General features: G+C 58.5%; 1 protein-coding gene across 1 annotated transcript in view; it reads right to left on the minus strand.

The window, feature by feature from the left end:
- Positions 1–7,494: 7,494 nt before the first annotated feature.
- The window catches only part of FAM20C (family with sequence similarity 20, member C), a 46,726-nt gene continuing 26,530 nt past the window's right edge, over positions 7,495–27,690 (minus strand). The window contains exons 4-10 of the mRNA XM_012639138.1: positions 13,700–13,792; positions 12,048–12,163; positions 10,251–10,431; positions 9,988–10,097; positions 9,627–9,708; positions 8,930–8,989; positions 7,495–8,223 (exon numbers count right to left, since the gene is read on the minus strand). Of these exons, the coding sequence (XP_012494592.1) occupies positions 7,974–8,223; positions 8,930–8,989; positions 9,627–9,708; positions 9,988–10,097; positions 10,251–10,431; positions 12,048–12,163; positions 13,700–13,792 (892 nt within the window). The 3' untranslated portion in view covers positions 7,495–7,973. The remainder of the gene's footprint in view (positions 8,224–8,929; positions 8,990–9,626; positions 9,709–9,987; positions 10,098–10,250; positions 10,432–12,047; positions 12,164–13,699; positions 13,793–27,690) is intronic.

The raw sequence follows: 27,690 nt of genomic DNA on the forward strand, positions 1-27,690 counted from the left end.
GTTTGTGTGCATGTGCATGTGTGTGAACATCTTCCTAAGTTAGTCACAGTGGGCTTCACCGTAAGATGACATCTGAGCGCTGACCTGAAGAGGTGAGTGGGTGAGTGGTGTGTGCACCATTAAACATTGAACTAAGATATTTACATATACATATGTATTTTTTAATAATTAAAATACCAACCCCTAGGAAAATAGAAAGGAGGGAAAAAAAAGACCAAAGCAGTCAAATAGCTAATTTTGGGTGAAAAGAAAATTGTGACACACAAAATAAAATAAGAGCGTGTGGGCAGTGGGGAAAGAGGAGAAACAGCGCATAAAAGAATACATTAATAAATTGGATTTTATCAAAATTAGAAAGTCTGCTTTCAAAAGACACTGTAAAAAGAATGAAAAGACAAACCATTAGCTGGGAGGATCTTTGAAAAGCATGTATCTGATAGAGGACTTGTTTCTAGAATTTATAAAGGACTTTCACAACAGATACATCAGGGAAAGTGATGCAGTGGGCAACTCCAGAATGCGTCTAGTTACAAAAGCAATAAATGAATGGACAAAAACTATCAGAACCAACTTCCTTAGAACTCTGCGCACTAATCAAAAGCTCACAGCAACCAGGGGAATGTATAATCAGGAAAAAGTAGCTGCATCTCAGTAAGAGCTTTGTGGCATCTTACCTTGCCTTGGACCCATCTCCCTCTCACCAGCTTGGTGAGACCCTGAAGACAGCACACATTCCCAACACACGTACCCAGCATCCGGAGAGAGCGGGAGGGACCTCGTTCTCAAAGAGCTGTGGGTGGTTGCTGTGACCTGTCTGGTGACTCCCTGATGGGCCAGCTCAAAGGGCTTGCCTTAGTCCACACAACCTGGAACTCGCTAAGGATTCAGGTGTCTAGTCTAGGGGCGTTTGTCAAAACATTTGAGGTCAGATGTATCAGTCGCTGCTACCTGGGGTCAGGGATGACACGTGGCAGACGATGGATTAACCAGGAAGTGTGGGAGGAAACACTGGCCACTGAGATGCTTTGGAGAACACAGGAAAGCCCCACCCATTCTTGGTAATCTAGAAGGCGCGTGCCCAGGGCTGTGTGCAAGTGTAGAAGAGACCTGAGAAGGCTCTAAGCTCTCACCTCTGCCGGCCTGCAAGCTCTGTGCAAACAGGAACTGAAGGCTAAGGCAGAGTTGTAACTGCCTGGCTGAATGTTGCAGGCATGCCCCCAAACACACACAAAGCCCCTCTTCAAAGGCTGGGAGGTACTTTGCCCATGTGTGTTGTGTCAAAGGTGTTTAAGGAAATCTCTCCTGAATCATTAGCTAACCACTAAGCTAACAGAACAAGACTTCCCTGACCACATACAACAAAGAATGCAAACTTCATAAAATAAACTTGGAAAAATCACTAAATAAATAAACAACAACTAAAAGAACAACAAAAAATCCTGGGGAGGGAGGAGATTTTCCTAGTTGCTACATTATAATATTCCAAATATCTACTTTTCAACAAAAATTATATGCAAAGAAAACATGCAAAGAAACAAGAAAATATGGCCCATACATTTAAAAAAGAAGATTAATTGAACCTGTGCCTAAGGAAGCAGACATTGGATTTATTAGACAAAGACTTTCAATCAACTACTTTAAATATGCTCAAAGACCTAAAGGAAACAGTGGGCAAAGTGCTAGAGGAAATTAGGAGAATGATGTCTGAACAAATAGTGAATATCAATAAAGAGATATACGTCATGAAAAGGACCCAAACAGAAATTCTGGAGCTGAAAATTAAAATAACAGATGGAAATTTCAGTAGGGAGATTCAATAGCCCATTGGAGCAGGCATACAAAATGAGTCAGTGACTTAAAGATAGGTCAATTGAGATAATCCAGTTTGAAGATCAGAAAGAAAAAATAATGAAAAAAAAAATCATGGGAGACCCGTGGGACACCATCATGCTCACCAACTATGCACAACAGGAGACCCAGAAGGAGAGGAGAAAGAGGAAGGGACAGAAAGAATACTTGAAGATAATGGACAAAAACTCATAAACATGATAAAATGCATGGGTCTACACATCGGAGAAGCACAGTGAATCCAAGCAAGACAACCTCAAAGAGATCCTCACTGAGACACATAATCAAATCATCAAAGGCCAACGACAGTTTTGAAAGCAGCAGGAGAGAAATGACTCATTAGCTGAATAAATTTGTGGTTTAGGCCCCTCTGACCAAAGGGTGGCTCTTCCTGTCACGCAGCACCCTGGAGTCATTTTCGTTATTTATCAAGGATACGGTGTTCTCGGTGCTTGGGATAATCGGTGGACAATACTGGTAAGAACTCTGCCCTGCCTTTGTGGGCTTATATTCTGTTGGGGGAGACAGATTAGTGACAAAAAGGTGATTAATACGATAATTTAGTTGAGAAAAGTACTATGGGAAAAGAAACAGCAGGGTTGGGGGTCCAGGGTGCCACATGCATGTATGTGTGTTTGCATGTGTGTGCATGTATGTGTGCATGTGTGTATGTGTGTTTGTGTTTGCGTGCACACGTCTATGTGTGTGCGTGTGCACCTGTGTTTGTGTGCATGTGCGTGTGTGTGAACATCTTCCTAAGTTAGTCACAGTGGGCTTCACCGTAAGATGACATCTGAGCGCTGACCTGAAGAGGTGAGTGGCTGAGTGGTGTGTGCACCTGGAGGGACACCCAGGTGGAGAGGGCAGGGGGCAGAGGGGCAGTGACAGGTGCGTACCCGTGACTGAGAAGCAGCCGGGGCCCATGGGGCTGAAGAAGAGGTAAGAGGAAGAGAAGGGGGTGACATTAGCCATGGACAGAGGCTCAGCTGTGGGGGACCTCAAAGGCTGTGTAAGGACTCACGGGACCCCTCGGACTGCCACGCTGAGGCCTGACTCTTGAGACGGTGCGTGCGGTGGGGTCACTGGAATATGGAACCAGGAGGCTTTTCAATGTCCAGGAGCGCTCCTGGGGGTGGTGCCGGTCTTTCAAGGGTGGAGCTGAGCAGCTGTGGTGTGGGGTGTGGGGGAGGCCCGAGCAGCAGAAGACAGGGTCGTTGCTGACTGCAGTGTGGGGAGGCACAGGCAGGGCCTCTCGTGGGGGACGAATGTGAGACCAGCTTGGGTTAAACTCCAGGTGCCCACCAGACGTCCCGGAGGAGACAAAAACTGGGCAAGGAACGTGGACTGGCAGTGTTCTGGCCACTCCGTCCCTGCCGCCACCCTGCCCTGTGGCTGCCCACCCTCCCCAGGTCTGCTCTCTGTCAGCCTCTGGCAGGGGGAGGAGGGGTGGCCAGGCAGGCAACAGATTACGTCCCTAAAGAGAGTCCCAAATTGTGCTCACACATTTTCTCCCTCTGGACAACCAGCGAAGACTGGTGTGAACTTTTATACCTTCCAAAAAGCTGAAAGAATAGTACAATAAACACCCAGAAATGCTGCTTCGTGTAGATTCACCAGTTGTTAACATCTTGACTCATTTACTTGGAGGAAGAAAAGTGTCGTTTGCATGAACATATTTTTTCTAATTATACTCTGTGGTGAAATTTCATCCCAGAGCCGAATTCAGATGCCTCCTTGAAGTCCTGGCGAGTGTTTTTGCGGGAACATCTCCAGGTGAGTTGCAGACACTATGACACTTCGCCCTAAACACCCGAGCGTCACGTTTGGGAGATGTGATGTTGGTACGACAATATCATTCAATACATAGCCCATAGGCAGGTGTGCCCAGTGACTTCCCGATAATGTCCCCACAGGGAGAGATCCAAGGGACAACAGCAGGGGCATGCAGAGCCTTCTGTACCCAACTCTGACTGTGGCCACCACTTATGTGTCTTCTGTTGGGCTCACAGACCAGTGTGGGGCAACTCAGGGACTCACAAGGGCATGAATACCGGGAGGCGTGGACCCCTGGGGCCAGCTTGGGGGCCGCTACCATGCGCCGGGAAGTAGGAGCCCTCCAATGCCGACTGTGGGGGCTGCACAGGGTGAGGGAGAGGACCGGCAGATGACAGAGCACTGAGATGATGAAAGAAGACAGCGTGGACCACCGTCCGGCCCGCCTGCCCGAGAGCTCAGGGCTGCAAGGTCGTGCCTCGGTGGGGCTCCACAGTGCTGTGGCAGGAGGGCAGCAGGACAGGGCAGTAGGGACCAGGCCAGGTGACTGCTCAGTGTGTCCAGTGAGGGCCTCTGCAAAGAATTCCAAATTTTCACTTGCTCTCTGTTTAAAGGAGAGTGCTGCAAACACTGGTGTGCAGGTGTGCAGAGCTTGTGTCCAGTGCCCATCAAGAACATACGTGTTGGAGAAGAACAGGTATTTGTGAAATGCCAGGACTGTGCTAGGTCCTGGGGAGACATTGGAGGGCGGGACTCTCAGGCCCCCTGCCCGGGGCTTTCAGCCAGGCTGTGGGAGGCCTGTGGGTCCGCCCTGAAGCCCTGAACCGAGAGGGCAAGGCCCTCTGGTCTCTGCTGCACAGCTGGCTGTGGGCAGTGTCAGATGCTTGCTTTCCCCCAGATGTCCTCTAGATGGCGCAAGGGGATCAGACATGAGCAGGTGTCCCCGCGAGAATAGGCTCACCTGCAGATTCACCTGCAGACTGTCCTGGGACACACCTGGCTGCAGTGAGCCTGGCTGAGGGGATGGGGGTCCTGAGCCCTGGGACCCACAGAGACAGGGTGGGACGGAGACTCTGGGCAGGGGCTGGCTGACCCAAGTCCCCGCGGCAACCTCACCGGGCTACCCCTAACCTGGGCCGAGGCAGGCTGGGGGCAAGGCTGGTGTGGGCCCAGCAGGGCCTGGCAAGCCCGCCAAACCCTTCTTCCAAACGCAGCTCCGCAAAGGGTGAGAAAGACCCCCTGGGTGTACGAGGACTCCCCGCTCCCACACACACACACACAGGGGCTTTCGGGTTCTGCTCTTCCGACAGAGGCTCGTCTGGGTGACCCCGTCTTCCCCCACCGCTCTCCAGGCCCACCTGGGCATGTCAAGGTGTCCGGGGCCTTCTCTTCTGCCTGCCTTGGCCAAGGCCCTCTTGGGGGAGTCCTGCGGTTACGGGCTGTGCTGAGGGTGAGTCTTTGCTCAGGTGAGCACCTGGGAGGTGGGGACGGAGCCAGGAGCCCATGTCCAAGCCACCGGGAAGAGCTGGCTGAGGGCGTCTGCCCGCTACAGCTGGACTGGGACGGGGGGCTGGACCCACTATTGGTGGCTATGGAGCAGGGACATTTGGGGACCACCGCGAGGGCCAGCAGTCCTGCCTTCCATGGTGTGGCCCAGGAGCTCTGGGGGGATCCTCTCTCTGTTGGGGTGGAGGCAGGGAAGTCAGGGCACACCCACCATCTGCATTCCCTGCCCCTTTTCTCATGTTTTTTCCCTTGTGGGAAGTGAGAGCAGAGGACACACACTCTGCTCATTTATGTATTTCAATTCAGAGAGGTGCCCCGCCCTCCGCAGCGACCCCTCGTCCTGGCTTGACAGTGGGACCCATCCCCAGGCAGGAGCCCCTGGGAGCTGCCCCCTTCCTGCCCCTCTGTTTTCCAAGTGACATTCCAGGCTGAGCCAACGCAGGCCTGTGTTTGGCAGGCTGGGCGTAGATCAGGTTGTGGCAGGACAGGCGGCGTCTCCCCCACCCCCCGTGTCCTCCGTGTGGTCCTGTCTTTTTCTGTGTCCTGATTGCTTCTCCTCCTAAGGCCCCTGGCCCCGTGGGATTAGGGGTCACCCCACTGACCTCAGTTTACCTTAATCACCTCTCTAAAGGCCCAACCTCCATACTCAGTCACTGGGGGCTGAGCTTCCGCCATGGATTTCAGGAGGCCCCTGGCACCTCTCTCCCTGCCCTGCATAAAGGGTCCACCTGGATTGTCCTTGTCCTTGTGCAGCCTCACAGCTGTGTGCAGTGGGCTGGTTTGTGGCTAATTTGTATTTATCATGAGGCCGCTGTGATGATGACAGAGCCCTGTTGGGTCCCCTCTGCACCCTGGCCTGATAATCGGTGCTCGGCACGTCTGCCTTGAAGGACAGGGGAGTGAATGTGGGGCCTTGGAAGGTGGGCAGGGTGACAGTGATCAGCCCACTGAGTCTGATTTCTTGGGACTCCCAGGCTGTGTGGCCCTGGGCATGTGGCAGCCAGGCTCCTGTCCAAGGCTGTGACACCTGCACCCCATCCTGCCCAAGCAGCCTGAGATGGGGGCTCCAGGCTCCTCTAGTCTGTTCGGGCCAGACGGGTCCTCCGCACCCCATTGGGCTGCTGAACCCAGCTCTGCCTTGGCCGCACCCTCGGTGCGGTGGGTGCTGGAAACTAAAGGACCTTGCAGGCCCCGCCCCACCCCTGCAGCCTCCCTGGGAAGAAGGGGGATGTGGGGCAGGGTCCCTCGGCTGGGGGGTGAGCGAGGCAGAGAGCGTGTGCTGGCCCCAGGTCCGGCTGGCAGATGGCAGGAAGCAGGCCCAGGTGACCCAGCGAGCCCGAGCTCTGGGACGCTGGAGACAGCTTTCAGGACCACTGTGTTCCATCGCCCGTGGCCCAAGGTTCTCCTTCAGTTTGCTTGTGTGGGGAGCCTGCCTCATCCTGGGCTCTGCCTGGGACTGGGGTCCAGTGCATGGGGTCTCCGGCACGAGCTTTGCCATTCTGGAAACTATACTGACTCACGGCTGACTGGCTTTCTCTCTCTCAGCCTCAGTTTTCCCATCTGTAAAATGAGAGCAATAAAGTTGACCTTGCAGTTCTGCTTTAGAGACTAGAAATGATTTATGCTGGCTGCTTTGCACGGGACCCAGCGCACATAAAGCCACCACGGTGGGATCACGTGCAGCCCACGGCCCATGGGGCTGTGACTTCCAGCACTCTGACCCTGGGACTCTTATGCCTCTAGAATACTGAGGTCTGTCTGCAGTGTGCCCTCAGCCGCAAGCTCTCCTTGGAGCCCCCACTCCCTCGAGGGCTGGCGCCCAGCTCCTGCTAAGACGTGGTACCACGTGGAGCTGTGTCCACAGGGCGCCATCCTCGCCTTGGAGAGCTCAGCCTTGTCCAGCCTGCTTACCGGGGCTTGGCGGACGCTCCCTTCAGGGCCCCAGCAGGCCTCGGGCTCCAGACACCCAGGCCCCCTCGAGAGCCAGGGCCCGGCCACGAGCAGTGCCATGACTCGCTTTTGTGGCAGGTGAGTGGGCAGGCACGTGCCAGGGTACGAGGGGCCCCGACCCAGTGCGCTGCCAACACACACTTGCCGTATCTTTATTGCACATTTACCACATTGCAAACTATTCCACAAAACGCTACGGAGGCAAGCCTGCTGCTGCAGGGCACAGCGGACCCTGCGTGACGTGTCCACACCACCGTCCAAAGCAAAGCCAGAGGCTGGGCCACTGCTGGCCGCGACAGACAAGTAGAGTAACTGGTCGTTTCATCATCTGAAACCCACATTCGCGGATTCGTCCCTCAACACGCAGGCTGTGACGTCCCTCGGGACCCTCCGGCCCTGTAAGTGCTGAGGCCGTGGGACGGAGAAGAAGAGTCTTTATTTAAATTAGGTCCGGACTGGGAGAGCACTCGCAGGTGGGTTTGCTGTGAGGGGCCCCCCGGAGCCCGAGGGGAGGACGGTTCTCTGTCAGTTGGGCAGGTGAGCTGTGTCTGCATATGCGCCTGTTGTATACACATCCACCCTATATAAATACAAAATAGTAAATAAGGCTTCCTCTCCCTACAAAAGGGACGGAGCACCTCGCCACCAGCTGCCTCTGTCCTCGAGCACAGACAGCGCTTCCTTCCCAACCTCTCCTGGTCTCAAAAGCTGACACAATGTGACACATCAGACCCTCCATGGAATGACCTCAGCCATCCGGGGCCGCAGTTCACAGCTTGGGGACCGTCCGTCCAGTCTCTGAATTCACTGAATTCACGACACGTATCATGGGGTCCCCCGAGCCCCGTCTCTCTCCTCCTCTCATCCAGGCAGGTAGAGCGGCAGCCGGCGGGTCACTACCTCGCGGAGGCGGCTCTGTGCTCGGGGTCCAAGTCGTCCTCCACCACGCCGCGCAGCCCGTCCCTCTCGATGCACTCGCGGACGGCCTGCAGCACGATGCGCAGCCGCCGGTCCAGGGCGTCCAGGTGCGGTTGGTACAGGACGGGTGCCACCTGGTCCTTCTGCAGGGACTCTGCCATCAGCAGGCTCAGCTTGTACTCCTCCCTGGCCAGCAGCTGCAGCCGCAGGTAGGTGGACTTCCTGATCCTGGGGAGGAGAGAGGGGTCAGGCCTTTGTGGGAGAGGGGGAAGAAGCCAGGCCGTTGGAAATGGGGGCTGGGGGAGAGAGAGAGACAGAGAGGGGAGAGAGACAGAGACAAAGACAGAGAGACGCAGAGAGAGGGGCTGGAGATCAAATGCCCCCTCAGCGATAAGCTGTGGGAGCTGTCAGGCCCCTGCCTCTCGCCTGTAGGAGAGATCAGGGTGCAACCTTGCAGGAGCGGGTGGCCTGTGTGCCACTCAGAGGGGCCCAGTGGGAGGAGCGAGGAGGACCCCTGCTCACTGTCCCCAACCCAGCTCGTCTGTCTGGGCAGGCGACTCCTTAGAGAGGCACAAGCCGGGGTGCCCTGCAAGCCAGGGTGCCCTGCAAGCCTGAGTCCCCAACCGCAGCAGGAGGGAAGCTGCGTCAGAGAGCCCTGCAGAAGGTGCAGAGGGCACAGTGTGCAGCCGTAGCCAAGAGAGCAGGACCGTGTGTGTCCTCCCTGCACACGGGACGTCAAGACTGTCCAGGAGCCGAGCTATGACAGGCTCCAGCTGGACAGACCCACGGGTTACACGAGGCGTGTGGGCCCCATGCAGTGGGGTGAGGCTGCCTTTCTTCTCCTGGTGTGACGGTCCGGGCAGGGCAGGCTCTGGCCTCATCTGTCCCTGCACAGGGACGGGGCAGGGGGTGGCTGGCGGGGCGGAGGCTGTACCTGCAGCACTGCTGTAAGGGCACCAGAATGGAGAGCTCGTCGTGCGAATACTTCCCAAACCTGCCAGAAGGGAAGCAGAGTCATCCAAGGGCCAAGGCAGGTCCCTAAGGGGCTGCGGCGCTGGGAGGCCGGCCAGATGTGGGGTCCTGACGCCCCATCTGGGCCAACACACTCAGACGAGGGATCCTGGGCAGCTGTGTCCAGACAGCACGGGGGGCTGTCGGCCACGTTTGGCTGCAGGAGCGTCTCTCACAGTGGGCACACGGCAGCCCGTGTGCAAACTATCTGGGTGCCCGAAGCTGACCACGCAGGCACCCGCGCCTGCCGTGGATATTCTCCGCCTGCATCGCTCACTTCCCTGCCTCGTTAATCGGGGCCACCAGGGTCTCCCACAGTGGCAGGGAGAATGTCTGTCCGTGGCTGGCGGAGCCAGGTCCTGCGTGCGGGTAGAGGCCCCGTCGGCCCCATTGGCCCTGCTCTCCTTAGCCAGCGGTCTCTCTAGGCCTCAGTTTCCCGGGGTAACACAGGCTTACTGGGAGGTGGGGAAACCCAGCACTCCCGGTGGCCCTCCCTGCGTCTCGCACTGAGATGTGGCCTTTGGGGCCACGCACGTTCCTCCCCCGTGGGCTATTCCCCTGTGTCTAGGCGAGGCAGTGGCCAGCCCCTCGTGGGTCTGCAGGAGCAAGAGCAGGCTCACCCTCTGCCGTTGTCCAAGTGGATGATGAACGTCTCGTTCCCAAACTTCTCAAAAGTCTCATAGTGGTGGCGGTCCATGTTTCCTGTGGGGACAAGCAGGAACAGTGGCAGCTCAGAGGCCTCTGCTCTCTGCAAAGTGGCATCTTCCCTCCCTCCCGAAACAGGGCCTCTGTGCCATAATAACACTGTAAAAGTAGTGACCCCACCCAACCCTAACCTCTCCTTGGACCACGGGACCACGGACGGGTCGCACCACGCAGCTGCCCACCGCCCAGCTCTGGGTGTCATCTGGTCTGTGCAGGGTCCGTGGGAACCCATGTGCCTCGTGCACGTGGGGTGGCCAGCATGGCTGCTGGACATACCCATGAGGAAGTCGAAAATGGTCATGTCCATGATGTCCAGGATGCGGTGGCGGCTGTCGTAGGGCGGCGTCTGCTTCACCTCCTCGCAGTAGTCGGGGTCCACCTCCCACCTGCAGGGAGCCGTGTGAGGCGTCTGTGCCTGCCCTGCCACCTTCCGGCCTGTGGCCGCTGGCGATCCCACACCCCTCCCGAGCCCGTCCCCTGTTCCCTCACTGGAGGGACAGAGACCAGCCTTGTCCCCGGGAATGGGCCCCTGCACTCACTCGGCCTTCTTGCGCTTGTGGTAGGAGCGCCGCCAGGGGTTCCGCCACGTCTTCCTCTTGGCCAGGGACAGGTCGGGCAGGAAGGCCGCCAGCGAGCCCTCTATCTGGTCCGGCTTGCCACACAGGGCGTGCTCGGTGGAGCAGTAGTAGGAACACTCCCCGTAGAAGCAGATGTTGTTGGCTGTGGGGCAGACCGCCAGTCAGATCATGGGGGCCACTCAGGGCACCCTCCAGGCAGCCCCTCCCAGAGCTTCTGTCCGAGCCAGGCCCGTCTGCTGGGACCACCCCACGCTCTCCCAGGGCTGTGCCCAGCTCTGCCTGGTGCTTCTCGGGGCAGGAGCCGCCCACAGCTCTCACATCCATCTCGGCAAACACCACCAACCTGCGCTGTAGAAAACGGAGCCCCGCAGAGTGGACCTCCAGGGTTACCTGCCACAAGGAGGCAGAGCTGGGGCCTGAACCTGCTGCTTTCTACTCACCCTGAAAACTCAGGGACTGGAGACTGTGGAAATTCTAGAGTGAATGTTCAATGGCTTAAAAAATGCACTGATACTATAAAACCGCAAAAGAGACAACCCACAGACTGGGGGAAAGTATCTGCAGGTCCTGTGTCTGATACAGCTAAAGAACCCTTACAACGCAATCAAAAGACAAGTAACCCAAGTAATAAACGGTCAAAGGACTTGAGTGGATGTTTCACCAAGACAAACAAGTGGCCAACAGGCTCATCGGGGAAACGCAAATCAACTTCACAAGGAGATGGCGCCTCACACCCGCCAGGACAGTTTTGATGAAAAGAACAGATACCAGCAGAGTTTGGTACATCCGTCTGAAATACCTACGAGGAATAGGCTTTTAGGTTGAGTTTTATGAGCCAGCAAATCAGGGGCCTTGACTGGATTTTATCTGTATAAATTAGGGGCGGGAGGAGAGGGGCTGAGGACCCCTGCTGTGGGCAGTCAGAGGGCATCACTCCCATGGCGGGGCCCTCACTTTGTGGGGTTTCCCCGGCGACTGTGGGTCACTTCATTCCCCTTGGCCTGGCCTTGCGGGGACCACACATGCACCCTGAAGAGGGAATCCAAGTGACAAAGTCCGGGAGAGGGATGAAGGCTCAGGCGGAGGGGAGGGCCGGGGGGTAGCTCCGCACGGCTGGTGCGAAGCAGGAGCTCACGGGGAGAGACTGACCTACCGGCAGGGCCCAAATGCCAGGTTTAAAGCAACCTGGGGCAGGTAACTGAGGAGAACATGACCTGTGTCTCCGTGTGCATGTAGGTATGTCAGGAGAGACTGAGAGGTTTTTGTAAACGTCAGCACCCAGCAGATGTGTGCATTTCCACTACCAGGCTCATTCTGTGCTCACCCCCTGCTCCCAGGCACCCGCCGTTCGGCTGAATCGAGCAAGGGGAGGTCGCCCGGCCCCGTCTATGCCAGGCGGATCCTGCGGGGGTGTTTTTAAGTCTGAGGGGGTAGGTCCCCCCTGGCCACGCTACCTGGAGAAGACTCCCTGGAGAGGCTGGCAGGTTCCAAAAGTAAATCATTTTGCCTTTTAAAATAAACAAAAGGGTACAAGTAGCCTCCCTGACAGCACAGGGGATTGGAGAGAGGATGACTGCACAGCCAGTCTGGCAGCCCTAAGCCTGTGTGCAGGGCCACACGTGGGCGCGGAAGGGGCGCACGTGCCTCCTCAGGTGAGAACGGCAGGTTGGAAGCAGCTCCGCACCTCTTACTCAAGGGGTATCGGAGCCCACAGCCTCCGTGTCCACTAATCCGCTGGGGCGGGCCGTGCAAGGCTACCTGGGGAGATGAAGAAGGTTCTCCACAGCTTCTTGTCTCGAGTGACATCCCGGATTTCCTTGGTCATGTTGACCATCCTGCCAGCCACGGGAGGGACCCGACGGAAGTCCAGGATCCTGGCAAGAGAGAGGATGAAAAGGGCGTCTGTGCTCTGGGTGGCTCCGTCTGGGCGGCTCCCGGCAGCAGGCGGGGTGCACCGCATCTCTCTCCCCCTCCTTTAAACCAAGTGCGGGGGCCCCTGGCTGTGCTGGGATCCTCAGTGATGGGGCAGAAATGCACCCCAGAAGGACGGGGCTGGCCACAATTCCAGGACTGGCATTGGCCCCGCCAAGTGCCCAGGTAACTAAAACATGCCCCTGTTCCAGGGCTTAATGTAAAACACAATTAAATTAAATTAACCCCTTTTAATGGAACTCTTTCTGAACTGTGTTGCCGCTTGCTTAATTACACAGAGACATGGGACATGGGCTTTTCTTGCTGACACAGGACGCTGCGGATGGCCCCGCACAGTCGTCCTCTGTGGAGGGGCGGCCCAGCATGCTGGATCGAGGCCACCGACCCTCAGCACGGAGCACCCGCCACCTCGGCCCCCGGCAGGCTCACCGGGCTGTCCTGCTTCATGCACAAGCCAACTGAGGGGTCCACAGTTCCTGATGAGCGACCCTCACTGGCTCTGTGGCCACCATCTTTACACAGAAAAGCCCATTTCTGGGTTCGGTCTGTTTGTAGATAGTTGAAAATCTGACTTCTGGGGATTTCTGTAGTCGCCACATAAGATTTCGATCTTACAAAAAACTTCCAAACTTCAATGTGACTCCGCATTCTAACCAGCCCTGGGACAGGCCAACCCTGCTGGGCTGAGACGCTGTCCCCTCAGGGTCCCGCAGTGCAGGCCGGGGGGCACCTCCCCATCCGCTGTGCCAGGGGTGTCTCTCAACCCTCTGGACCCTCCAGACCAGGGTCAGGCCCATAAACTGCCCCCTCAGCACAGAACTCTGAGCCCCAGGGGTGCCGAGACATCCACACACAGGGTCGCCTGCCGCCTGCTCCCCCTTGCAACGGCCAAGCGGAGCCTAAGGATGAGTTCACGTCCGGTTGGGCCTCTCACCACAGACACTGCTGCCTCCAGGCAGCCTGCTTTGGTCACTGCTCCTCCCTCCGCCCTGCCTATCCTCTTTCCCTCCCCTGTTCCTGCTGCCTGCAGTTGCCCTCTGTGTGGCAATGTCGCAGGTGCTGGGCGCGGGAGGGAGCCTGTCTCATGGCAAGTGCCGTGAGGGCAGGGCGTCTCCCGCTGCATGAGAGGCATGGTCGGGAGTGTGGGACTCTGGGCAGATAGTTACTCACAGTGCCTCGGTTTCCCCATCTGTGAAATGGGCATAGATAGTGTCTACCTAGCGGGTGCTGTGAGGGCTGAAGGACTGAGGTACACACCGTGCCCTGAACAGAGCAGCCGCTGGGAGAAGGTGCCCGTTAGTGTTACTGTCACTGGGTGCTGCCGTCCCCCACGCAGAATGGCCTGCGGCTCAGGGAGGAGCCCAGAATGGATCTGAGTGAAGGACGTGTGACCCCTGTGTTGGCAACAGTCCTCAGGGGGAGGGGAGGGGAGGCTCACCTGTCGAGGTGGAAGTTCACCTGTCAAGGTGGAAGCTCACCTGTCGAGGTGGAAGGCGGCGATCTCCGCATTGTGCCTCTCGTAGTCAGAGAAGTAGAAAAAGTCGGGGGGCGTCTCCTGCTCCCTCGTTTGCCTGCAGAAAATGGGACAGAACCGGGAAGGCTTTGTCACTGAGACAACCCCAGGTGCAGGGTGCGTGCCCTGGTGTGCTGGCTCCAGCTCCAAGCAGCTTTCGAGACCCGTCTGTTAAATTTCCAATAATTCTGCGAACCATTTAAGCAGTCATCATTAAACATTAACTTATATGAACCTACAATTAAACGCATTATATTTTAAAAGCGAGAGGTCCTCAAGTCTCATCGCTTCCTAATCCGCTTGTTTGCATCCCTCATGTCCGTGAGCATCTCTCCCCAACTCCACGCTGGTGGCCCTGTGACACTGGCCATGGAGGAAGTGCTTGCCCCACACACCAGCAAACTCTCAACTCAGGGCTGTCCTCAGGGAGTGGGCGACCACGTGTCCACCACCTAACCCCATCCCCCATCCGCACCACCAGCCTGACCCCCTCAAGGCTGTTGGGCAGAAGCTGCTCCTGCCTCAGAGCCCAGACACGGGGCTGAGCGTGGCTTCGGGAGAGGGGAGGACTCACCCTCAGCTGAGCAGGGTGCACCTGGAGGCCGGTGCCGGGCAGGACAAACTGTCCCTCAAACCTGCCCTTAGCGGCCCCCTGGAAGGGAGCGACCCCCGGCAGGACGAGAGGGAGGCTAGGGCTTTCTGCCCGTCTGAAGTGGACAAGAGGGACCCAGGTTCCAAGCCTGCCTGCTTCCTGCCCACAGGGGTACTGGCCTCTGGCCTGCTCAGCCTGCCTTGGGTCCCCCTCCCTGCTTTAGTTGTGACCAGCTGCTGTTTCCCACACTCGTCTCTGGTCCTCCACGCTCCTGTCTCTGCTCACACTGTTCCACCTTCCTGAACACCCTTCCCATCACATCTCCAGATGGCTAAGTCAGAATTTCCAAATGTGTGTCCCTCAGAACTTGTCCCAGGACCTCCCAGCACACAAGGAGTCCCTAAGTCACGGGGCAGGCAGATGCGCTGCTGGAGGCCTAAGCCCTGTGAGCTGCTCTCGGAGGTGGCCGGCTCCTCTTGGGGCCACCCCACGGCCCACCCGCTGCCCAGTGGGACTCTTGCTCCCAACACCCAGGCCTTGAAATCCCGGGGGGGCACTTCTGTGATAAAGGAAACCTGGACATCATGCACCCCCACTTCACAGATGGGGACACTGAGGCCAGAGGGGGTAGGGACATCCATGGAATTCCCTGGTGCAGGTGGCACAGCCACGACCCAGCCCAGGACTCCTGCCCACAGGGCCCCCATCTGTTAGCACAGCGCAGGCCAAGTGCTTGGTGGTGCTGGCATCAAGCCGGCCCTGGCCAGATGGAGGGTCCGAGCCAGCGGTGGGAGGTGCCTGGTTCATTTTCTCCCTGTCCCTTTCCCACCACCGAGGTCCTGCTCACACAGTCCCTGGACTTGCTGGGGTCCGGGCTGGGGGAGCCAGGACGCCCAAGACTGAGCCTCGAGCTGGGTGTCCGGACCACCCGCCTGCCCAGCCTGGGCCTCCCTCAGAGGACAGGGCCAGGGGCCCCAGAATGCAGAGCAGGACGGCGCTGGTGGCAGCTCAGGCCAGCCAGGGCTGTCCAGCGAGGATGGCAGGGAAGCGGCCGCCCAGCACCCAGGGGAAGGAAATCTGCGTTTAATCAGGAAAACAGGCCAGCAGACGCCAATCTCCCAGTGCGTTTCCTCACCAGTGGTTTAGACATCCACGTGCACACACACAGGTCTGGCCCCGCCGGCCTTAGCTGCACTCTACTGGGTCCTACTCAAACCCGTGGGCTTCCTCGGTCCCCACTGCAGCGACCTGAGACTATCTGTACCTTCCCCTACAGTGGCAGAACCTCTCTTATCTGTTGAGAAGTTTCCTCGTCTGTAAAATGGGCGAAGCTCCGTCTCTCCTCAAGGTCCCGGAGCCTTCAGGATGGTGGACGCAGCTGCAGGCGGGGCTGGCAGAGCAGCTCACAAGCTTGGCCTGTCCCCGAGCCCAGGTGTCCTGGCGGGTGCGAGCTGGGCCCTCGGTAGGCACCCTGGCACCGCCCACCTTCCCTGGGCTTCCGCATCCCCCAGGAAGGGCCTCAGGACCCCCAGGCTCTGACGTAGGCCAAGCGGGCACAGACAGCCCAGCAGGGGCAATATGGCACCTCCCTGTCCCTCTTCCCTGGCCCAGGCCTCGGAGCCACACGCAGGACTGCTTCCGAAAGGTCAGCACCATTCTGTAAACCCTGAAGGTCTCCCTTATCTCAGGCTCTGGAATGTTCGACAAACACCAGGGCAAGCAGGGACACTCTTAGGTCTCTATACACGCAAGCGTTTGGCCTTAAAAACTTGGAAACGTTAACCTATCGTTCTCCAAAGTCACGTCTGACAGCAGAAGTCTTTCCTGCGTGAAGTCCGGGTCCACTCTGTGTCCCTGCTGCCACCACCAGGGGACAGTGCACCCCAGGAGATCCTCTCAAACCAGGGCCCAGGGTGGGAACTCAGCCCTCAACCCAATAAGAGTTTACTAGAATCAAAACCTGGTGTTCTTCCCAGGTGCTGGGAATCACAGATCTGGCAGAATCCTGGGCCCCACACCTGGCCCAGCCCAGGCTTCCCACACAAGATGTGGCCGTCTGCTCTGGCCTGAGTGAAAGCTCCCAAGAGGGAGGCTCAGGACACTCCCCGCAAGCCCCTCCCTGCCCTCAGCCTCCCCGTCTTGGGTCCTTCCTTCCAAACGTGCAGCTGAGGTTAGGGTTAGGGTTAGCCGAGCCCCTCTGAGCTCCCAGCCCCCATCACCAGCCAACGTTATGGCCAGAAACAACTGGGCTGGTGCACAGTACGGAGTGGTGGATTCCTTCCTGGGGAGGTGCGTTGCCCCTGGGGCAAGACCACGTCCAGGCCTCGGGCGATCCAGCCCCGTCAGCCGGCAGATCCCTCCCTCCCCGGGTTCTCAGAAAGCTGTTGCCGGCTCTCCTCTGAATTCCCTGGATGTTACTAGCCCCAGTAAAGGACTTCCGTCAGCCCTTCTGGAAACCAGTTTGGGATGCTGGGCACACGGGGACAGACCGTTTGTGACGTGTCATTCTCGCCTTGACAGGACTCTGATGAGGAAAGGCTCTGGCCTTCCACCAAGCCCCATGAGAGGCCAGAGGGCCGTCCACGTGCTGTTTAGAGTAGAATGTAGGTGCTGCGCCGATGAACGAGAGACACCTTCGCCCAGTGACCTCGCCGAGCCTGGAGTGGTTGCTGTCGCACATTTTCACCATGGACAGGGTAGAGGAGGCTGCTAGTGACAGCAGGTGCAGCCACACACGGAATGTGCACGGACACCTCGCCCATAACAGCCCTGGAGGCGCTGCTCTCGCTCCCGCTCTGGGGCTGGAATCTGGGCTGGGCAGGGTCAGTGGCAGAGTTGAGCTGTCAGAGGGGTCTTGGCGAGAGGGGTCAGGATCCCGACCCTTTGATTTTTCCCATCATAGCCTTGCAGAGGGGCTGGGGCGGAGCATTCAGTGGCTGAGGAAGATGGAATTTGATTTCCTCAGATGAGCAACTTGCCGTCTTGAGCAAACTGCACTAACCTGTCATTAAAGCACATCCCACCTGGCAGCTGCTGCCCAACCTCACATCCTGCCAGTGGGCCTCAGGCGGCAGGAAGAGAATGGGGGAAGCCTCACCCCTGCTCTGGGGCCAGGGTCCACCGCTCCAGCCCAAGCTCTCTGGGCAGTGCTGGCACCAGCAGGACAGACCCAGGGTGACAGCAGGAGGGAAGCAGACCAGCCCCAAGGGTGGAGGAAGAAAGAGGCTGCCAACCATCCAACCCTCTGAAGCCACAGGGTGGGGGACAGTCTCACCCTCCCAAACTCACCCCTGCCCTTCACGCCCTCACCGCAGCCCGAGGCTACTGCTCACTCCCTCTGGAACTCTGGGCAGCTCCCCTGAACCCACCCCCACCTCACCCTGCTGCCCCCTCCCAGGGAGGAGATGCTCGGGCACGTGCCCAGGCCCCCAGCCTCCACCTGCGCCCCCACCTGTGCCCCACCTGTACTTCCCCCCACAGCTCTGCCCTGATCTGTCCCAGCCCCGTGGGGCCTCCCCTGGTGGCCCAAGACAGAACGCAGCTGCCCCCAGGAGCACTTGGCACGCACGACACTGGGCGGCATTGTTCGCGGGACCTGGGGGAAGGGCCTGGGGGCAGGAGTGTTCTGTCCTCAGGATCTGCGCCCAGCCAAGCGTCGCTTCAGAGCAGGTGTTTCATAACAAACGAATGAATGGGGGATTGACGGAACACGCTCAGAGACGGCCAGATCTGTCTGCAGTCTCCAGCCCTAGCTTCTCACTTCTTCAACCTCTGTCACCACCATCACCACCATCGTCACCACCATCGTCACCACCGTCACCACTGTCACCATCACCATCATCACCACTGTCACCACTGTCCCCACTGTCACCATCATCATCACCACCACTGTCCCCACTGTCACCACCATCATCATCACCACCATCATCACCACTGTCACCATGGTCACCACCATCACCATCATCACCACTGTCACCATCATCACCATCACCAACACCATCACCACTGTCACCACCATCATCATCACTGTCACCACCATGATCATCACCACCATCACCTCCACAGTTGCTGCCACCATCTCCTGTGAATTCATGCTGAGCTCTCACTGCCGGACGGACAGTGGCAGTATTTGTGATGCTATTATAAAATGGAGCAATTCTATCTGCTAGCCATTTGGCCTTTGTTTCTCCCTCCCTTGGCCCTGCCTCCTGCTCTGCGTGGTTCATACACCTGGAGTCAAGGTGATTCCAAGCCCTGCACCTCTGAGAAGGGTCCAGGTACTTCCTCAAGGCTGACCTAGGTTCCAGAACAGTTCCCAGTTCCCACATCTCACACGTCAGGGCTTTCCGAGGATTTACCTCCTTGGGCTGTTCACAGAACTAGCAGCTGAACCCCCAGGTGTCCCCATGATCTCACCAGAGATGCAGCCTGCAGCCCAGGAGCCAGCGTAGGAAGAGCAGCCCACAGTGTCAGAGCCTGAGGGGCATGGTGTCCACTAGGAGCCTCCAACAGGCAAGGGGCCTTGCTCAAAATTGGGGGGCTGGTCTGCTTCACCATTTGAAGACCCTGGGGACCAGAGCCAAAGCCCCCACATCTTGCCCAGGCCAACCTGCTCTTGGCCTGTTCCTCAGAATAGCTCATGGTCACCCCAGCTCAGAGCAAATCCGTGCAACTCCTGGGTCTGTCTGGTTCTAGATCTGTGGGGAGAACCCTAGCACCAGGGTGTTCAAAGAGGCTCAGAGATGTCCAACATCCCCCAGGTAAGGTGCCAGCAATGGGCAACATCCCCCTCTTCTGATAACACCCTCATCACATGCTGTGGGTCGTCATGCTGTTTGGGAGGGATCTGCCTTGGGGTGGGGGGTATTTTCCCCTCCTCGTATAAATCCATTCTGCACCTGTGCTGAAGAGAGTCAGTCCCCGGCTACCAAGGGCTTCAGGCTCCTCAGCGAACACTGCTGACCCCAAAGAATAAGACATGGCTTGGCACGTGCCTGCCCGTCCTGGCATTGAATTCCAACCCTCTGAGGCAGGGCATCTTATTATCCCTGCAGGCAGGCCCAGGCACCTGTGCCCAAGTCGCACAGCCCCACGCTTGGCCTTGGACACCCAGGTTTGTTGTAAAAACAAAGAGACAGTCAGCCTCCTGCACTGAGGTGTGAGACAGGCACATTCCAGCCACCAAGGAGGTGAGTAAAGTGGTCAGGCACACTCTGCCTTGAAAGGTGACTTCCTGGTGCTCAGAACGGAACCTGCTGAGACTCCCCACCTCCAGGGCCAGGTGCCGTCAGACAGGGCCCTGCCTGCTGCTCACCCGCTCCCGGGGTTGCCCGGGCCCCGCCGTGCACCAGATTCTCCTAAGGTCTCCCCAACGGCTCCCATGGGATCAGGTGTGTCAAACGCAGCCTGCAGTGGCCAGGCATCCCATGAGCCTGTTTGTCTGCCATCGACTTCGGCCAAGCACCGGGGCTGCCCTCACAGGCCCAGTGCTCTGGCCTGTCTGGGGTATCTGGGGCCTCTGCTCGGGGCTCAGGCCTCCTTCGTACCCCCACTTTCAGCTCCTCCCATCAGACCCCCCCATGGTAGCCAAGGCCTCGGATAGACAGCCTTCGGTGAGGCTGCTGCCGGACTGGAGGTGCCTGAGTCTCAGTGGTGCCTGTGCACAGTGGGCGCCTTCACCATTCGAGCACCTGCTCGACCCCAGCAACACCCTGGAATCCCCAAGAAATGGGAAACCTCCCAGGACCAGCCACACCCGAGAACACTCAGGACAGAATTCCCAGAGGTGCCAGCAGGGAACAGGCCAGGCTGAGGCCACGGCCAGCCCCGGCCACCGGGTCCCCTCCAGACGTCGGGTCTCACGTGGCCGCCCTCAGGACACATGCAGTGTCCCAGCCCTGCCCTCAGGGCCGCCCAGAGGCCCAGCCCTGCCCACCGGGGGAGGCAGCCGGTGAATACCCGACACTGCCGACACCCCGCCCAGCACACCCAGCCCTCCACCAGCGCATGGGCCGGACCCTGCAGGACTTCGAGCAAACTGCAAACCCAGGGGCGCCTTTCTGGCCAGCGAGCCTGTGAAGATTTCTGGTTTTAGGGCGCGTATCCGGTACAGTGTGTGATGGCCTGACACATGCACACAGTGGGGGACCGACAACCCAGGCGAGACACTGATTCCTTCCACCCACCTCCCAGAGCCCCAACCCGGGTCTGTCCAATGGAAGCCACAGAGGGGCAGCTACAGGGACTTCTGACACCCCAGGTGGTCACAGCTTTCCGGAACATCCTCAAGTGGAGCTGGTGACAGGCCACGCACAGGAGTGGGCCCATGCCACCGTGTGCCTGCTCACTTCTGCTCGTGGCGGAGCCGCACACCACCCGAGACATGCACGGCTGCCCGTCCACGCTTGTTCATGGATGCCCGGCTGCTGCCGCTTCTCGACAGCCATGCCCAGGCTGTGGGCTGGGCTCCTGGGACAGACACCCGGGGAGGAGCTGCACTGCCAGGTGGGGGGGGTGTCTCCTTGGGTTCCAGAATGATCTTTATGTGGCCTCTCCCCTCCTGCCAGGCAGGCAGACCCTTCCTCTGCGTTTCCGCAGGGACGCTCGGCCCCTCTTCCTCCAGGCCTTCGGTGCCGTTGGAAGCTGTGTTAAGGCTTGTGGGCTGTGAGCGCCTCAAGGCAGGGGCCAGATTTAATCATCCGAGGAGGCCCTGTGGACAGAGCTGGGCACCCAGGAAACCCACAGGGCGGGCAGGGCCTGGACACTCCCATCCGGGGCCAGCTGGGAATGTGCACAGCACTGGAGGAGAAGGCTGGTCCCCCATCACTGCTTAAGGTTTGCACCAAAACAGATGAGGGGTGTGAAAACTGCTCACGACAGAGAAGACTGGAGTCCACTCTGGCCCCCAACTGCCCACGTAACGTGGTGAAAGGACAGCCTCCGTGCCACCGTCTGCTGAGCGCTAGAGGCTGTCGTTACCAGCAGGAAACGTCGGAGAAGAGAATCAAGGGTCTCAGAGCGGTCTCTGCTACAGGGGAGGTGTCTGGCCCAGAGTCACGCCCGCCCGGCCACGCTGGCTTCTCAGGCCCGTGTTGCCGAGCGGCAGGGCACGTCTCTGGAGTTGCCAGAAGCCAGAGTGCTGGGGCCACCCCAGAAGATTGGGGCTTTTCTCCTCACACCTGCAAGGGCAAGGGAGAGGACGGTGGAGGTCGGGAGGAGGGGTGCCCCCGAGGAGCCCGCAGGCTGGCTCTCCCCTCTGTGAGGAGGTCTCGGCCCTTGCTGCGCACAGGACAGGAGGTGCGGCCACTGACGGCCACTGGGGAGAACACACTGGAAAAGTACTGAACCTGCTAGACTAGGCGGGGGTGAACTTTGCCGAACCGGTCACCTGGCAGCCCCTTTTCTTGGGGCATCCAGACTGAAGGAGTGCCCAGGTGTGCCCGGGTGCCCAGGTGAGGAGGGCAGGTACAGGGCTTGGCGCTTTTGTTCCAGGGGTGGGGGGGATGGAAATGTGGAAAGATGTTATCTGGCCCTGCGGCTGGCGGAGCACCAGAGCACACAACTGCTCTGACCCGGGGGACGGGGGAACAGGGCAGCTGGGGACGCACAATTCCTGGAACAGAAAGGGTCTGTCCAAGCTCCCTGGGAGCCCAGGGCCCGGGCCTGGAAGGCACAGTCCTTGCCAGCGTGGCCAGCACCCCGGGAGCCAGAGAGGGAGGTGGCAGGTGGCACTGCGGGCCCAGGCAGAGCGGGGCTGACCAGCGAGCCCAAGCCACGCTGGCCTCTCGGGCTCTAGATGCGACTGCTCCCCCCACACCCCAGGTGGGAAGAGAAGGAGCCGCCTGCCCAGGTGGGAGCTCGCCCACCCGGGACCCCCCTCACCGCAGGACTCAGACTCAAAGTCTGGTTTTGCTTTCTGTGGGATGGTAAGTAAAACATCAAGTCCAGAGAAGAAAATTAGTAAAAATGAATCAATAGACCGACTATATACAGGGTGGACACAAAGAGAACCCCCTGCCAGGGCCTGTCAGGGGAGAATTTACCCTGAAACTCACATAACAAGAGCCACACACTGGGCACAGGGCTCCCCCGGGCTGCAGGACAGAGCCCCCCGAATCGGCAGTTCACGCGCACTCTGTTTTTGCGAGGAGCTGACGTGCCGATCACGTGGGGCAGCGACACCAACGTGCTTGCTAAGTGTACGTGGTTCAGATCTGCCATGGCCTGCACCGCTCTGTTTTGACATTTCTCTCGTTGTCGGCCCAGGAAGCTCTGAGGATCGAGTACCTGGGCTGCAGCCCATCCTTGGCGTGGCCCACCTGGCCCAGCTGGCCCCCGGAGGGGGCTTCTTGGGGTCTCCTGGGGTGGGTGAAGGGGGTTCCTTCTCTCATTCTGGAGAAGGCCTTGGCTCCACAGCCCTGCGGCACGGCGACAGCTCATGGGCCGGCCGAGGAGAGGGGCCAGACACTTGCCCTGGAACTCACATTCCCAGGGCCCCCCAGGACATCCGCGTGGCTCTGCCAGAAGGAAGGAGCCAAAGGAAGGGCAGAGCCTGGCGGGAGGCTTTTCAATGCTGCCTTTCTGTTCTTTGTAGGTCAACTGTGCCCGAAGGGCCACATGCCAAGGGTCACTGGACAGATGCTAGGCCGGGGGGTGGGGGGCCCAGGCTGGTGCCAAGGGTACAGGGAGGGCACAGCAGCTGTGTCCGAGAGTCTTACACAGACATGAGAAATGCTTGCACCCTCTGCCAAGACCCCCGGGGAGAACCCGGTCAGGAGGAGACGCTGGGTCCTGCCACACCAGACCTGGCCCTGGGCCCACCACCCCTCACATAGGCTGCCAGGGCCCCGCACCACTGCCTCTGAGGTCAGAGCACGCGTACCTGGCCCCACCTGGCCCCACCTGGCCCCACGTGGCTCAGTCCTTAGCAGTAGGAAAGTGAAGTTTAAAGGCTGACTTCAAAACTGCCCACGGGGCTGTTCCCATCCTGGTAAAACACCGGCAGAGGAACACGGTGCCAGCCACAGCTCTGAGGTAGCCATTTCAGTGAGGAGTGAAGGGAAAGGTAGAATCTGGTGAATTCAGCAGGGCGGGGTCCCAGGAAGACTCCCAGACACTCCCCCTTGCCCAGGAAGGCCCCACAAGCTTCACCCTCTGCCAGCTTGGATGGGCCCCACACTGGCCCCAAAGGCCACTAGAAAGGCCAACACAGGAGGGCGGCCCCCAGGGTTATGCCAGAGCCAGAGAGCAGTCACAGGGCCGTCCTCAGAGGCCACAGCCCTGGGGCATCCTAGCCAGAGCCAAGGGTCCCAAGGGCCCTAGGCACAGATGGGAAACTGAGGCTAGAGAGAGATGGGCCAGGCATCAACCTTTTGTTTGTGAGAGAAAACCGCTGCCAAACCAAGCCCTGCAGGACAGGCAGAAAGAAAATCAGGCACTCAACATGCCCTAAGAGCTGGGAAGTCTGCACATGTCACCAGGCACCCCTTGGCTGGAGGCACACGCGCCTCTGCAGGGACTCCCCTGTGCCAGGGCCACCGCGCCCACTCTCGCTCTCTAACAGGCAGACGAATTCCCCGCCAAACCAGGGCTCACCAGGAACACCCTTGCCAGCCCAGGCTGTGCAGTGCGGCTACAGGATCTCTCCGGGGACTCTCCTCCCAAGGGGACCCCACCCAATCTGTGTCTTTCAGCACCACCTGTCCAGCAGGTAGCATCTCCGGCCCTGACCACTCCAGGCTTCACCAGGTGAAGCTGATCCGTTAACACACTCCACACGGGGCCTCCACCTTCCTGCTCCTTGAATGGGAGGAGCCTGCTGGAACCTGCCTGTTCCTACCACAGGACCTTTGTGCTTGCTGCCCCCCAGCCAGCAACGCTCTGACGCTGATCGCCCAGCACCCTCTCCCTTGGCATCTTTCCTAAAGAACAGACTTGCCCCCATCACAGGTCCAGGCCAGGAGTCAGCCAACTACAGCCCGCAGGACAAACCCAGCCTGACGCCTGGTTTATAAGTAAAGTTTCACTGGAACACAGCCTCACCGTCTGTCTGTCGTCTGTGGTCACTTTCATGCCACCGTGGCAGAGCCGAGTACTTGTGATAGAAACCGTCTGGCCTGCAAAACTGCCATAGTCACCACTGCATGCTTTGCAGGAGTTCGTGGACCTGCTCTGAGCCACCACCTGGTTTTATCTTCTTAGCGCCGACCCCTCTGAGATGACACGTTGCTTGGCGTGGTTAGTCACTGGCTCGCAGCAGGTGCCAGGGAAAGTGTGTTGAACGGATGAACATCGGTACGTGTTTGTCAAGGGCTATTTCAGCTCCCACCAACGGCTCCGTCAAAGAACATGGGTCCTAATGGATTCCAACGAAAAGCTCACCGCTTCCAAAACGGACACTGTGGAAACACCCTGCTGCCAGTCAGTGACTGCAAACTGTAGGGCCCCGCCGTCCCCAGGAACGCTGCTGGCAGGGGCCACTGGGGCTTGTAAGAAGATCTCCAGCAGGTACCTGGGTCATGGTAACAGCCACGGTAGCAACACTGTCTATCAAACACTTAATCTGTCTCACTAAACACTTACAACCTGGGAACATGATGCCGTCATTTCTCCCATTTTACAGATGGGGAAACCAAGGCATGGAGAGATGAAGTAACCTGCCCAAGGCTAGTAAGAGGTACAGACCAAATCTGCAACCAGCACTGGCGACACTCAGAGCCCCGACTGTTAGGCCCCAAGCCGTGCTGTGTCCGCGGGGTGCAGCCCTGGTCTGAGCACAGGACTGAATGTCTACGGCCTTTCCAGGGCCCAGCTGGGATGGGCCAGACACACAGTGATGCCTGGCGGAAGAGCAGGAGGACCTGGCCAGGGACCAGCCCGTATCCCGCCTAGACCACCCATGGGTCTGGCAGCGGGTCCACACTGCAGCCATGTTTATGTGGCCCTTTTCCCTCCATTTGTCAATATACACATTATTCAACATCTTATTGATAATAGCAAACTCTTACACAGAACTTTCTATGTGCCAGGCTCTATTCTCAGCACTTCGTATATACCCACTCAGGGAAATTTCACAATCTATGAAACAGGTGTTTTTCCCAGACCCGTTTTACAGATGAGAAAACTGAGGCTGGGAGAAGTCAAGAACTGCCCAAAGTCACTGGCTGGGGTGAGGCTTGCCACCTGGAAGGCCCAGCTACCCTCCACCCACCCACTGCCCACACTCGAGCCTGGTGAATGGCTCCTTGCATTCTGAGCAGTGGGACACGGAAGATCTGTCCACAAGTCTCCTGTGGCTGCCATGACAAAGAGCCACAAACTGGGGAACTCAATTGCACAGGGATTAATCCCGCCCCAGCTCTGGCAACCAGAAGTCTGACATCGAGGCGTCGTGGGGCATCCTCCCTCTGTAGGCTCTGGGGGAGGGTCCTTCCTGCCTCGCCCAGCTCCTGGGGGCTCCCGGTGGTCCTGGGCTCGTGACCTCCTCCTCCTCCAGTCAAACCTCCCTCTGCCTGCCTCTTATTAGGACACGCGATTGCATTTAGGGCCCAGGGTGACCCAGGGTGACCTCCTCGTCCCAAATGCTTAACTTAATCACATCTCCAAAGACCCCTTTTCAAAACAAGGTGGATTTAGAGGTTGCAGGGATTGGGACTCGATACATCAGGAGCACTTCCCAGACTGTCACACAAGGGACCAGCGACATTGTCCCCTCCACTCCCCTCCCTGGGCCAACCTTGGGGAGACAGGAAACCAGATAAGACAGAGACTCTTTTCCTCCCAGACACACAGTGGATCCCTGACTCACCAGAGGAAGGTGGGAGGCAAAACTCAGCCTTTCTCTCTTGGATAACCTTCCCATCACTCACACAGCAGAAAACCGCCACCTTGTCATTAACGAGATATATTAAGCTGTTTAATACCAGGTTTTCAGCTGGTAGATGTTCTGGGGCTCCCCGGCAGTGACTTCATCGTGACCTTTCAGTCCGGGAGCGCACCGCCAGTATCGGTGCTAATTCTGGCATCCCCCGCTCCAGCCCGAGGGGTGAGAGCCTCTGTCTCTGGCACCTCGTTCACCCATGGGTCTCAGCCGCGACCTGGACATGTCGCACCAGCCAGGACAGGGGCCTGAGCCCCGGCCGCCGCAGACAGGGCCCCGCTGGGTCCCTGCCGCCCATCACGGGGGCTGCTTCTCAGCCACCGCGTGAGCAAGTCACAGGGGACTCGGCGCTGAAAGGGCAGGGACGCGCCTGGGCATCTACACACCTGCTATAAGACACCGCAGTAAGGTTCCCAGAAGACAGAGTCCTTACGGGGTGCCCCGCGGCAGTGGGGCGGGGGTGTGTCGGGCGGGGTGCAGCCTGACCACGCGCTCTGTGCCGCTGCTCACTGGGCTCTGATGAGACGGTTGGCAGATGGGCTCGGAAGCAGCTTCCAGGGTGGGGCGTCCCCAGCACGGAGCTATTCTAGGTCAGGACTATAAACTTGAGGAGGCCACCCGGGACGCCACCTGTGCCTTGGCAGGAGCTGCCTGAATGGCAGCAGCCGTGCAGCTGAGCCGCTCTTGGTGGAGGACGCGGGATGGACCTGGTCAGGTGCTGCGGAGGCTGGCGGCTCTGCCAAGACCCTAAAGACCTTGGCTCCGGCGATGGGTCATCTACACCTGCCGCTTCGCCTTGGGGTGCCTTTGCTCCCCGCTCACGCCAGCTCTGAGCAAGCTGCTGCCCTCCCGAGAGCTGGGTGTGAAGCAGCAGTCCTGTGCTCCCCTGGCCCTCCATGGGCATCTTGTAGGATTGGCGATGGGGACACAGACCCGCTTGACCCCCACGCTGAGCTGTGGCACTGGCCCGGGTGGCCAGCCTCCTGCCATGGCTCTGGAGGTCTCCCCGCCCCAGCAGAGGGGCCTGAGTCCTCACTGAGTCGGAGCCAAGCCACGCTGACCTAAGAGCCCCCCAGAGTGTGAAAGGACTCAGAGATTTCTGAGCTTTTCCAACGAACCCACTTTCTCCAGAGCCAAAGGTGCAGAGGCACCAAGCCGCAGTCGCGCCCAGGACGCGGCCACACTGGAAACCACCCGCAGCGCTTCGACGTGAGATGCAGGAGGAGAAAAATCTCTCACTTCCTTGGCTCAGTGGAAAATCAACTCAGAAGAGCCTCTTCACCTCTTGTCAATTTAAAGAAAATCAATTTAAAAATGGTTCAAAGATTTGTAACTGTGAGGAAAGTCTGAAGTCATTTCCATTTAAAAATAACCCTGATGGTTTAGACTTGATTTCCGAGCTTGAAAGTTGAAGACCTACTGTGTGTGTAAACACCCCTCTGCAAGCCCATCAGCATTCAGCGAAGGGGACACGCGTGCATCCTGC

Source organism: Propithecus coquereli, unplaced genomic scaffold, assembly GCF_000956105.1.
Source record: "Propithecus coquereli isolate 6110/MARCELLA unplaced genomic scaffold, Pcoq_1.0 Scaffold137, whole genome shotgun sequence".
Lineage (NCBI taxonomy): Eukaryota > Metazoa > Chordata > Mammalia > Primates > Indriidae > Propithecus > Propithecus coquereli.